General features: G+C 40.6%; 1 protein-coding gene across 2 annotated transcripts in view; it reads left to right on the forward strand.

Moving 5' to 3' along the window:
• Positions 1–837: 837 nt before the first annotated feature.
• LOC132821836 (transferrin receptor protein 1-like) overlaps positions 838–13,305 on the forward strand; it is a 43,059-nt gene continuing 30,591 nt past the window's right edge. The window contains exons 1-6 of one of the 2 annotated variants that reach the window (XM_060834688.1): positions 861–912; positions 4,131–4,232; positions 5,767–5,828; positions 7,410–7,623; positions 9,431–9,650; positions 10,493–10,636. In XM_060834688.1, coding sequence (XP_060690671.1) covers positions 5,796–5,828; positions 7,410–7,623; positions 9,431–9,650; positions 10,493–10,636 — 611 coding nt within the window. In that variant the 5' untranslated portion in view covers positions 861–912; positions 4,131–4,232; positions 5,767–5,795. Of the gene's footprint in view, positions 913–4,130; positions 4,233–5,766; positions 5,829–7,409; positions 7,624–9,430; positions 9,651–10,492; positions 10,637–13,305 lie in introns of both variants that reach the window. The other variant, XM_060834687.1, reaches the window with a different exon arrangement.

Below are 13,305 nucleotides of genomic sequence, written 5' to 3' on the forward strand. Positions count from 1 at the left end.
GAATAGAACCACAACAAGAACATTTTATTCTATACGGTCTTGCAAGCACGGGCGCCTGCGCAAGCAAACAAGCGCACACTACAAAGCATGTAAGCATTCTTATTCAGTTTGCAAGTTGCGGAATCACACCTCCCTTTTTCCTCACTTGTTTTTCTCAAATGTTTCCTTATCTGGCTATCCTGCTGTCCTTGTACTTGTTCGTTACAGAGCCTTCTTGTTATTTTATTCAGTTCCCCTCATAAGCTTACTGCGAAATGCCCTTGTGCTTCTTTTGTGGTCAGCTACAACACTGCAAAGTTATTTCTTAGCTTAAAACTATTTCTTATTTAAAAACTTCTATATTCGTTAAAATCTTAGCCTTAAGAATACTGCAAGAATCCCGCTACTGTTTGTGTAATGTCCCCCTCCCTTCCCCCCTCCACAACATCCCACTGCCCATCTGCGAAAACAACATCTCTTAAGCACCACCACCTGCAGAAAGTAATTTTCTAACCACCCACAAGGGGGAGGTGAGGGGGAAGTGGAGGTGAGGGAGAGGTGAGGTGGGGGGAGGTGGGGGTGAGGAGGGGGTGAGGTGGGGGAGTGGGGGTGAGGTGGAGGGGGTAGTGAGGGGGAGGTGGTGGTGAGGGAGGGGTGGGGGGGGAGGGAGAGGTGGTGGTGAGGGGGAGGGGGTAGTGAGGGGGAGGTGGTGGTGAGGGAGGGGTGGGGGGAGGGAGAGGGGGAGGGGAGGGTGAGAGATAAGAGGATGGGTGTAAGCACGGGATAGGTCAGCTCCGCAGGTTTGAACTTTGAACCTTGTTCAAAGGCCCGGAAGTGTTATATGTTGGGTTGGTCTGTGGGCGGGTGAAGGACGGAAGTAAGGACTCGCTGTTGTCTCCATTCGGAAAGATCGGCGGCAGCGGAGCGGGTCAGGTAAAGTGACGAGAGCGGTCCCGGTGGGCGGGCGGGAAGGAAGCGCGGCTCGGGGCCTACCCGGTAAACAGCTGGCTGCCGCCGGGCGGTGGTTCTCCTGAAGCGGATGAAATGTCGCTGTAGCAGGAAGGTCACTGGGACTCTCAGTGCGGCTGATCCATTCCGTGTCCCTGGGGCCACACTCCTGCCCATGCTCTACCGTCACTTTGACAAGCAGCAGGCCTTCACTGCCCAAACAGCAGTAGCCTAAACAATGTCACGTACAGATTTATCAATATTTGCTTTGAATATTGTCTGCCTTTTGTTTGTGAAAGTCATGATTTCATTTATCTTGTCTTCTGCTTTAAGGTTTCCTAAATTCTAGCCTTTCAACGATACACTATTCAGTCATTTATCCGCATCCTTTGAGTTATATTCCCCACGCACATTTCCAATCTCGGACCATGTGCAATCGGGAAGAAGCAGCGCTTCACTCCCCCCCCCCCCCCCCCCATTATATTTTTGACGAGTTAAATGTTAGATGTTGTCTGGTGAATGCGAATGTACTCAATAAGGTTTCTCAGTGCTATATCAACTTGTATGGAATTATTAAAACGGAGGACTTTATTCCTGTGCTCTCAATTAGCCATGTGCGCGTGTGCAGTTTCAATCCTATCGGTGGTTCTACGTAAATTCTCTTTACAGCTAAAAGCTGGAGTTTTAAAGTTAAATGTGTTTAAAACGTGTTCGTTTGGAAGCCTGCGTGTAGGTTTTGGCCTCTGGCTCTGGTCTCAATTCTTCATGTGTCTCGACACTCTTGCAGAGCTTTTCCAGTGGATGGCACAGTGGTTAGCACTGCTGCCTCCCAGCGCCTGAGACCCGGGTTCAATTCCCGACTCAGGTGACTGACTGTGTTGGAGTTTGCACGTTCTCCCCGTGTCTACGTGGGTTTCCTCCAGTTTCCTCCCACAGCCCAAAGATGTGCGGGTCAGGTGAATTGGCCATGCTAAATTGCCCATAGTGTTAGGTAAGGGGTAAATGTAAGGGTATGGGTGGGTTGCGCTTCGGCGGGTCGGTGTGGACTTGTTGGGCCGAAGGGCCTGTTTCCACACTGTAAGTAATCTAATCTAATCTTGTCTAATCTAATTTTTTTACTAATTCACATCAGCGGCGGATCGTGAGGCAGGCGCCTCAAAGTCAGGGTGTCCCGTGAAGAGTGCTTCCTCTAGACATTTAAATTAAACAGCTTGCATATTATTTTCAATTAACCACACAGCAATGTAACTGACTTAGTACTTCGTTCTGTTGGAGTTGGAATCAGAAATTGAAATATTTCGCAAATTCATTTCCGAACAGAAGGATGGAATTTGTTGCCCATTCATCAATGGATTGATTGTTAAATGCTTCCAGAAAGGAGTGCTCCCTCTGGTGTAAAATCTTAATTTCGAAAGCCTGAGTTGTGAAGAGCATTGTTAGTGCCAACTGGACAGAAGATTGATTATTTTAAAATGTTAATAATTGTGTTCTAACCGCCTAATGTTATAGCCAAATCAGTCTTTGATGTTTAGGTTTGAGTAGGCTCACGTCAGAAAATACCTAGATGTTAGTCCTGTATTCATAGCATTTTCCTGATGTGTAAACGTTGACTTTGAACTGTTCTGAAATTCTTGACTTTTCATACAGCTGCTTAAATTAATTTTGAACACTAAACTTTTCTTAATATGAACTTCATATTGTAAAGGACAATTTGAATTGATACATTTTCTTACTGACCAAATAGTTCTACCTCCCATGTGCAAATTGCTGTTATACATGTCTGATATGCTCAGATATTACAAACAGGATGCTTGTTCCAAACTGAGAAATTCACAGCATAGGAGGAGACTGCTATTTGTACTGAGCTTGAGATTATCCAAGGTGCTGCTGTACTCTCATCTTTCTCTTGGCACGGTGTCTCCGTGGTTACCCCTGCTGCATCACAGCGCCTGGTATCTGGGTTCAATTCCAGTGTTGGGTGACTGTGTGGAGTTTGCACATTCTTCCTGGGTCTGTGTGGGTTTCCTCCAGGTGCTCTGATTTTCTCCCACAGTCCAAAGATGTGCAGGTTAGGTGGATTGGTCATGCTAAGTTGCCCAGAATGTCCAGGGATGTGTAGCCTAGGTGGATTAACAATGGGAAATGCAGGGTAGATGGGTGGGATGCTCTTCAGAGGGTTGTTGTAGACCCAGTGGGTCGAATGGCCTGCTTCCACACCTGTAGGGATTCTGTGATTCTATGTTTGTTGTCAAATGTTAATCCATTTGTCTTTTAAATACACTGGATTCCTTCACCGCTGTGCTTAGTTTTGAGTTCTAGTAGTAACAATGTGCATATTAACATTCTCCGAATCACTTCGGAGGGATGTGATTGCACTGGAACAGGTGCAATGTTGTATGGACTGGAGAATTCTAATTATTAAGAGAGATTATATTGACTGGGCTTGTTTTCCTTAGAGTGGAGATGACTAAGGGGAGACATGATTGAGATGTATATTTTACTTAACTAAATGTCATACAGTAAACAGGCAGGAACTTTTCCCTTTAGAAGAATCAATGTCTTACTTTGAAGGATAGGGGCAGGAGGTTTAGAGGGTATCTAAGGAATATTTTTCACTATGGGCAGTGGAAATCTGGAATTGTCTGAGATAGACGCAGAAAGCCTCAGAACATCTAAGTATTTAGATGTGTACTTACAATGCCAAGGTTTACAAAGCTATGGGCCAAATGCTAGGAAATGGGGTTAGAATAGTTCGGTGCTTGGTTTTGACCTGTGCAGACTGAATGGGCAAAAGGAAGTTTTTCTATGGCATAGACCTCAATGATTTTCTTTGTGTTTCTTTGGAGTGTGATCTTAACAGACCCTAAAGGTAATGAATTTATAATTTTATAACCAAATTATTGGAATACCAGTGATGAAAATAGTTTCCTAGTTGAAACAGTCATGTAACTCTTAACACAAAATTAGCTGCTTCATTTTACTTGGCTTAATGGCAAGGGAAATTAGAACGCTAAGGAAAGACGATATTGATGGCATGAGCAAGATTAGTTAATGGCTATGTAGTGGTTTTGATAATGGGAATGAAACCATTCCAAAATATGCATACCATCCAACAATGCATATTCATAATGTTATGGATCAGGCCAGACCCCCTAAAGATATCTTAAGAAGGAGGCCTAGACCCTAACTTTCTTATTTTAAAGGCAAATATGAAGATGCAGCTGGACAACCTATTCAACTTTAAGCAAAACTGACCTGACATTGCAACTTAACTAAGGAACTGCTCCAATCCAGCAGCATTCCATGTAAGTGCCACTTGACAAAAGGTTAATTCAAACACACGTTCTTACAGGCAGGAGGGGACACCTTCAAAGAGATTTCAGAGACAAAACTCAGTCAAGCATCACCTGCTTAAGCTTGGAACTTTTATGCACTGCAGCAACCTCTGACTGTTCCAACTTTCCTGAAGAAGGGCTCATGCCCATACGTTGATTCTCCTGCCCCTTGGATGCTGCCTGACCTGCTGCGCTTTTCCAGCAACACATTTTCAGCTCTGATCTCCAGCATCTGCAGTCCTCACTTTCTCCTGTTCCAGCTAAGCCAAACTAGAAAAAGCCTAAACTGGAGGAACTGGCTGTTGCCTTGTTAAACTAAGCTCTTCCCAGACATTTCAGCACCTCTGCCTTTACTACCCCTCCTTTTTTTAAAAAAAACTTTTTTAAAAAAAACATTATTAAAATGACAGCATTGTCACAGTAACTTTAATTTTAGTATTGACTAACTTTGTTATCGTTGTTTTCGAAACCTATTTATGATTCCTGATAATATCTGCTGTGAGCATTGCCTTAATAATTATGCTCAATGATAAAGGGTTTTTCTATGCAAGTTGAAGGTCAAGTAACTTTATACCTTACCACAGAGAATGGCATGTATAAATGATATAACAATTATTAACAGGTCTATAAGCTTATTTCCTTATTGTGTTTTCAACCTTTTCCTCAACTTCGAGCATTGTGGAATTAGTAATTTAGTCACAATGAGTCTTTCACTTTAAAGCTTTTCTTTGTACACTACTACATTGTATAGATGGAAAAACATGATGAGAATATATAGTATTGACATCAAATGATCCCAAGTGACCTGCTGTGACATTCATGAGTCAGCAGTGTAATAGATCAGGCATGAAAGTTCACTCTGAACAGAAGGCCTCTTGCGTGATAATTATATTTCTACACTAGAATATCAGATGTAGCAGATTTAGTGGAAGATATTTTAAATTCTTGATTGAGAGTAATTTTAAAGTAATGTTAACTTAACTGATTAAAACTCATCTTCGGTTAGCAATCCTTTTTACCTTGGATAGAAATCTGAGTAAAATAGGTTTGGCTCTAAAAACATCATCTTGCTATGTTCGTCGGGACTTCAAGACTTGCTGGCTCCTGTAGCAATACATAAGGGCTAATTTGGCAGAATTTCTCTTGTTGCCCTTGCCTTATTCTCTATCTTTCTCTGTATGCCCACAAATGTCGTAAAGAAAAATCTTAGTTGAATGTTGTTCCTGGTATTGCAAAACCTTCAGATCATTTAACACTTGCTTTGTATTTACAAACTGGAAACCAATTATGCATCATTTTCAGAAAAAAACTTTTTTAAACAAGTCACGTGGCTCAATTGTAAAGTAAGGTTAGATGTTTTGATTTAAGTTTTTTTCCTGTTAGGTAGGAGAACCTAAATGATTTGGGTAAAATAATAAGTGGAGAATGTTGAACTTTGTGATAGATTGTAGAATAGTGTATGCAAGGATGTGTTACTATCATTGATTTTTTTTTTATCTTTCAGCTATCTGCATTTTATTAAGCATTTGGACAATGGATCGCGCTAGAATAGCTATTTCTAGTTTGGTAAGAAGGTGCTCTTTTAATGCACTATTTTGCATATTCTCACAGTTGGAATTGTACTTGAGTGACATGAGTAATGTAATTTCAATGACTCAACACATTTGAGTTTTTATTTGCATTTGGAACTTTATTCTTGCAAGTTGTAATGTATCATAAACCTCAAGTTTTATGTGACTTGATTTGAGCTCATAATGGTAAAAGTGAGGTCAGAAATATAAAGATGGTCAAAAATTTACATTTGTGTAGCACCTTTTAATGTAATACACCCCAAGGCACAACACAATAATACAAAATACAGTAGCCACATAAGAGCAGTAAAACCAGATAACCAAAGGTTTGGTTACGTAAGTGTCTGCAATGTAGAAATGAGGTTGCACAGTAGAGTTATGAAGAGGTATGGTGATCTCAAACTTAAAGGAGAGAGATAAGATGCTTTGTGGGCAAGTTGAATGTAGAGAGGAGATGGAGAGGAACCAGAGAAAACTAAAAGTTCAGGGTTAGGTAAGAAAGTCGGGCTCTGTGATGTAATGAAAAGGAGATACATGATGCCAGCAAATGATTGGATGGTCTCACTTTTGGTGACTTGGAAGTTAGTCAATTCTGCACATTGCTGAAGGTGAGGCTGCAGCAACAGAGAAGAGTAGAAGAGTGCTTTAAGAAGATGGTCCGCAGTTGAAGATAAACATTTTGGATTCCAGGATGATCCTTGAATTGTGTACAGTTTTAGCAATAAGGAATCAGACTTAATAATTTTAGTGGCTGGCAACGTAGCTTGTCTGCAACGACCTTGGAGTCTACATTGCTTGGACTTGAGGGATTGGAGATGAGGGCCATACTAAGACAGGCATGGAAATGTGGCGTGGATAGAGGGTAGTATAAATGAATATTCCTTTTTATTATTAATAGAATGGGACTAGTACAACCATAAGAGATGACATAGATTAAAAAATTATGATCTTGAAAACTTACATTGAGGGAATATATGTGGAACTCCAGCACAGAAGATGAAGGTTCAAAATGGTGTTTGAAATCATGCGGATGAGAAATTTGTTCATTGCAGTGTTTGAGGGAGAAAACCAATTAAAATATCTTGGGTGAGTTTTTTTTAATTGATTTAGGTGGGCAATAAAGAATGATAATTTTGAATGAGAGATGAATGGGTTGGCAAGATGAGCTCCTTGGCAAAAAAAAATCAGATGATTTGGAGATCGGGTTGTGATCTGGTGAATGCCATACTGCTATCATGACAAGCTTTCATGAAGTGAGTGTTAGAATATATAGCCAGGCAGGGATGATGCCATTAATCTTTAGGTTTCCCTCAAATTCATTGATGCAGTCATCCAAAATGACTCCTAGCCAATACTCTTGTTTGCAAATTAATTGAGGTTCTGTGAAATTGGAGCATCTTGCACTTGCATGCTATTCTTGCTCAGCCTGTTTGCCTTAATTGACCAAAACTTCTCAAGTTTTTGCTGAGCTATTTCTAAACTTTTGTGTATATAAGTATATTTTTAAACCACCATTATTATTGCAAGTAATGGCTATTTACAGACTATTGTCATGTGCAAAATTTTTTTTCTTCAGCTTGGATTTGAGCCAAAGTCATATACACGTTTCAGTCTAACGCGACGAACTGATGGGGATGGCAGTAGAGTCGAAATGAAATTAGCAGAAAATGAGAATGACGAAGAGATGGGAGATGCGATGGCAGATGGCATGGAGACTCAGATAGAGAAACCTCACAATAACCATAAGACCCGCTGCTATTTGATGATTGCTGTGTTGCTTGTTCTAATAGGTAAGAAAGATCCTTTCTTGTCAGACTTTAATATCAAGGGTTCCTCCTTTTTATTATTGATCCAAAAAAAATGACTAGATGCAGGGAAACCAATCATGCTTTGGTATTGTAATGGTAAATTGGCTTTCATGTCTACGTTGATGTTTGCCTTTTGGTTTATAGTAGCAAGTTAAATCAATGGCAAATATTGTATAATTAAGTTTTGAATTCAATTCTGGGTTCTTAATAGTCCAATTATATTGCACTGAAGTGACTGCAATAAGCAGAATTCTAAGACTTCAATTACAGAAGTAATTTTCTGGCTGAGTTAGATCTTTGATAAGCAGGAGAGTTAAGTGTTATGGAAGGTAGACAGCAAAATAGAATTGAGCACAATTCCCCCAATTCGAGCTTGTCATGCAGCTCATGTGGTGATTCGTGAATTATTGATACACGAGTCTTTATTCATCTTTTTCCATTCCATTGGTAATGTTAATGAGCTTGCCACAGTTTTTGAATAACACTTGTGGTCAATGTGCCTTTTGAATCCCTTGTCACTAACCATTGAGCATCAGAATTAATAGCACAGTTCAGCCCTTGGCATTGCCCTGAAATACCATATATAATCATATATAGGTTGAATTTTGAAGACAGTTTTTAAATCTGAAATTAAGGGATCAACTTCTACATGATATATTGTTTTCGGGACAAATATTTATCTGCAAAGTAGATAAAATGGGAAATTTACCTTCCCGGCAACCCCCCTCCCCAATTCTGGAACTTTCCCTGTAATATGTTGGGGCCACAGTAAACTGCAACCTACTCTGTGGATATAGTGGTTGCCCTGTACTGTTGTACTATTACAGTAATTCTGAAAACCTGGAGTGGAGCGTGATGGCTTGCCAGACTGGAAGACAGAGTGGTACAGCCAGCAGATCGGAAAACTGGAGCAGAGTGCAACGGGCAGGCATGCTGACTCATAAATGTTGATCTATAATTGTGAAGAACTACGGTTGCCTATTACATGAGATATATGGAAAATACAAGATTATTTGGCCCAAAATAAGGGGTCAACTTGTACATGAGGTCCACCTGTATGTGTGTATATATGGTATTCATTTGGTCCACACCATCGTTTCTGTTTTGGAATAAATTCCGGATCTCTTTTTTTCTTTCTGTCTCCTGAGACATTAGAAAGGGGCATTCTGTAGTCAGCAGAATAGATTACCTATTTTATTTGCTTGTCTAAGACCTGGGTTGATGCATTGTCTTTTATAGTGCCATGATAAGTGGAAACATTGGAAAGGGGGAGCAAGGGTCGAAATGCATTTGAGATTTAATTTGGGAATTTAAAGCATTAAGTGGTAGATTATCTTGCCTCTTGTAGCATGCACTAGTTAAGAAAGGAAAATTTAGGGAAGTTGTGCATTGCTGTTGAGCCAGTATAATATAAATAGAGTCATAGAGATGTACAGCATGGAAATAGACCCTTCGATCCAACCCGTCCATGCCAACCAGATATCCCAACCCAATCGAATCCCACCTGCTAGCACCCAACCAGCATCCCTCCAAACCCTTCCTATTAATATACCCATCCAAATGCAGTTTAACTGTTGCAATTGTACCAGCCAGTTGAAGCTCTTGAGGATTTGGAATGAATTGTGAAGCAAGGGGGAGGCCTCAAAGGAAAAGGCAATTAACTTTGCAGAGCAAAAATAGAAAATTAAAACAGCTAATTTTAAACTCATTGTGGGAGAGGGATCCAGGTTTATGGTGTATTATATTGCTAAGGTAATAACTGTACAATTGTAATTGCTTTTGCTTTTAGGGTTTCTAGTTGGTTATCTGGCATTTCGTGGTCAAACACCAGGGAAGTCGGTTTCTTTGTCAGACCAACCTACTGAAGCAAGTTATACTGATGATGATGATGATGATGGCAATGATGAATTTGTTGCTACAAATGAGGAAGAAATGTCACTCGCATTCTCTGATATTAAGAAAATGCTGACAGATAACTTGGATTCTTCACAGTTTCTGCATGACATTAAGTAAGCAAATGATGTGTACCCTTAACTTACAGGAGTGTTAAACTCATCGCTTAAGTCTGATATAAAAGCAATGCTGCCAGAGTGTAGCTGATCTGGCAGCATCTCTACAGAGAAATGTTTAATACTTCTGAGTCCAATATAACTCTTCTGAGTGTCTGTTTGGCATTCCTCCAATTAAATAATGTGAACAAGTACTGCACTGTCACCACAAATGAGCAGTAATAAATTCAGTAAGTATACCATTCCAAATATTCTGGAGGGAGATAGGTGACCTGAAGTGTAAGTCACTTATTTTTCTATGTACAAATGCAACTTGATCTTGAGTATTCCAGTATTTTCTGGTCTTCAGATCTCTAATAGGCAGTGTGCTTTTGAATCCATTTATTATCTAGGAGATCTGATGACCGGCTAACTCTTTCGCTTTAGGAGTTTCCATTTCATGTTAGAATCAGGCGTATGCCGTTAGTCCATCAAACCTGCTCTGCCATTCAATAAGATCATGGCTGATTTGGATTGCAACTTGATTAAAATATTCTCACCTCCTTATCTTGATTATTTGTCACCTTTAATTACCTCTTAGTAATTTTTGGCACTGTGGCTTCAGATAATATGATTAACGATTGTATACAAGAAAAGGCAATCTTTTTGCTCCTTCAATATTACAATTGTACCCACCGCACCCCATACTACTGCTTTTGGAAGACTCTTGCAGCTCATTTGTTGCTCTCCGCTTTGGCTTTATTTCCATTTTTGACTCTTCTTTCATGTTAACTGTGCTAACGTAAAAGTAATTTGTGTATAATGGCAGCTGCTGCATACCAATCCATCTCTTATCTTGTCAGCAAAGTTTCTGACACAAGCAATCATGAAACTGGATCTGTTGGAGATCTGACTATCACTCAGTACATCCGTCAAGAGTTTTTGAAGAACTTCGAAAAGCACAGCGTCTGGACTGACACTCACTATGTAACGTTGCAGTTTAACAGGTATGGAATATGCCCAATGAGAAACCGATTGTTGCACTAGTAGCAGATAATGCTTGATAATTATGAACTTGTTTAAGTTGTACAATCCTTGGTGACAGTATAATTTTCAACAATCTTTATCATTCTGGTAGAATGTTTGATTTACAGTGATTCTAATTCCACCTGTGTTCAAATATAAATTTTCAGTACCATTTGAATTTGAGATGAAGTTTGAATTGTGAAAGAGCTTCCTTTTCCATCTGAAAATGAGTCATTCTGGGCTTGAAATGGTAGCTGTTTCTTTGTCCACGGACCTGTTGAGTAACCCTAGTGTTATGTTTCTTTCAAGTTTCCAGCATCCACAGTACTTTGGTTTTCCATCTGTGTTCGCATGGGAATATAGCTTTGAAATACAGAAGCATGTTCCAAATCTTTTGCATCAATAGGAGTATGTTGGCACTATGTCTCATTGAAATGTTGCTAGTCTGGCACAAGATAGGGAGGTGGTAGAATAGTGGTAATACCAATTGACTAGCAATCTCATGTTCCAGGGTAATGTTTTGGCCAGGTCAGTTTAGAGCCTATCTTGACAGATTGCATGGGGGGCAGTAGTCTTGTGATATTGTTGCTTGACTTGTATTCTTTTAGTACTTATTCATGGAACGTGGATGTTGCTGTCCAGGCCTGTATTTATTGCCCATTCCTAATTGCCCAAAGAAAGTTAAGAGTCAACCACATTATGGGCCTGAAGTCATATGTAGATCCAGCGAGGTAAAGATGGCAGATTTCCTTTCCTAAAGGACAGTAGTGACACAAATAGGGTTTTCCTGGAATTTGACAGTGGTTTCACAGTCTCTTAATCCCAGATTTTTTTTATTGAATTCCGTTTCCACCATCTGCCATGGCAGGATTTGAACCTGGGTCCCCAGATATTACCTGTGTCTCTGGATTGATGGTCTAGCGATAATACCACTAGGTCATTACCTGACCTTTCCTGAGGGGAGGCAATGTATAGGGGAACATGGATTTGAATTTCATCACAACCTGTTGTTGATCAGCCATCTCTGCCTCTGTTCTTTGGGATAATGTCCTAGCGCCAATCATCTCCACCTGCTTTGTCAATAACCTTTCCTCCATTATAGAGTCAGAAGTGGGAATGTTTGCTTGGACGATGTTCAGCACCATCCACAACTCAGATATGAAGCAGCCCATGTTCAGGTGTACCAAGACCTGGATGACATTTAGGTTTGGGCTGACAAACAGCAGCCTACACAAGTGAAAGCATACAAAACACCGCCTTCACTGTCCTATCTGCCTGTGACTCCACTTTCAAGGAGCTGAGTCAGCACTCCAAGGTCTCTTTGTTCAACAACACTCCCTAGGACCTTACCATTAAGTATATAAGCCCTGCTAAGATTTGCTTTCCCAAAATGCAGCACCTCGCATTTATCGGAATTGGACTCCATTTGACACTTCTCAGCCCATTGCCCCACCCTCAAGATCTGAGGTGTCGTGTGCAAACTTAGTAACTATACCTCTCATGCTCACATCCAAATCATTTATACAAATAATGAAAATTAGTGGACCCAACACCAATCCTTGTCTCAGGCTTCCAGTCTGAAAACAACCCTCCTCCACCACCCTCTGTCTTCTACCTTTGTGCCAGTTCTGTATCCAAATGACTAGTTCTCCCTGTATTCCATGAGATCTAACCTGGCTGACCAGTCTCCCATGGGGAACCTTGTCAAACGCCAAAATGATGTCCGTATAGATCACATTTACCACTCTGCACTCGTCAATCCTCTTTGTTAATTCTTCAAAAAACTCAATCAAGTTTGTGAGACATAATTTCGCATGCACAAAGCCATGTTGACTATCCGTAATCAGTCCTTGCCGTTCCAAATACATGTACATCCTGTCCTTTGGTACCTCACCTGTGACTATTGATGATACAAATATCTCAGCAAGAGGCCCAGCAATCACTTCTCTAGCTTCCCACAGAGTTCTGGGGTATACCTGATCAGGTCTTGGGGATTTATCCACTTTTATACCTTTTCAAGTCTCTAGACCTTCCTCCTCTGTAATATGGATATTTTTCAAAATGTCGCCATCTATTTATGGAGTCATAGAGATGTACAGCATGGAAACAGATCCTTTGGTCCAACTCATGCATGCTGACCGGTTATCCCAACTGAATCTAGTCCCACCTGCCAGTCCCCGGCCCATTTCCCTTCAAACCCTTCCTATTCATATACCAATCCAAAAGCCTTTTAAATGTACCAATTGTACCAGCCTCCACCACTTCCTCTGACAGCTGATTCCATACCACCTTCTGCGTGAAAAAGTTGCCCCTTAGTTCCCTTTTGTCTTTCCCCTCTCACCCTAAACCTTGGCCCTCTAGTTCTGAACTCCCCCCAACCCAGCGAAAAGACTTTGTCTATTTATCCTATCCATGCCCCTCATTCTATACCTTCCATGTCCTTTTCATCAGTAAATACTGATGCAAAATACTCGTTTTGTATCTCCCCCATTTTCTGTGGCTTCACACAAAGGCAGCCTTGCTGATGTTTGAGGTGTCCTATTCTCTCCCTGGTTACCCTTTTGTCCTTAATGTATTTTTAAAAAAAAACCCTTTGGATTCTCCTTAATTCTATTTGCCAAAGCTGTCTCATGTCCCCTTTTTGCCCTCC

The sequence above is a fragment of the Hemiscyllium ocellatum genome, chromosome 13 (assembly GCF_020745735.1).
Source record: "Hemiscyllium ocellatum isolate sHemOce1 chromosome 13, sHemOce1.pat.X.cur, whole genome shotgun sequence".
NCBI classification, from domain to species: domain Eukaryota; kingdom Metazoa; phylum Chordata; class Chondrichthyes; order Orectolobiformes; family Hemiscylliidae; genus Hemiscyllium; species Hemiscyllium ocellatum.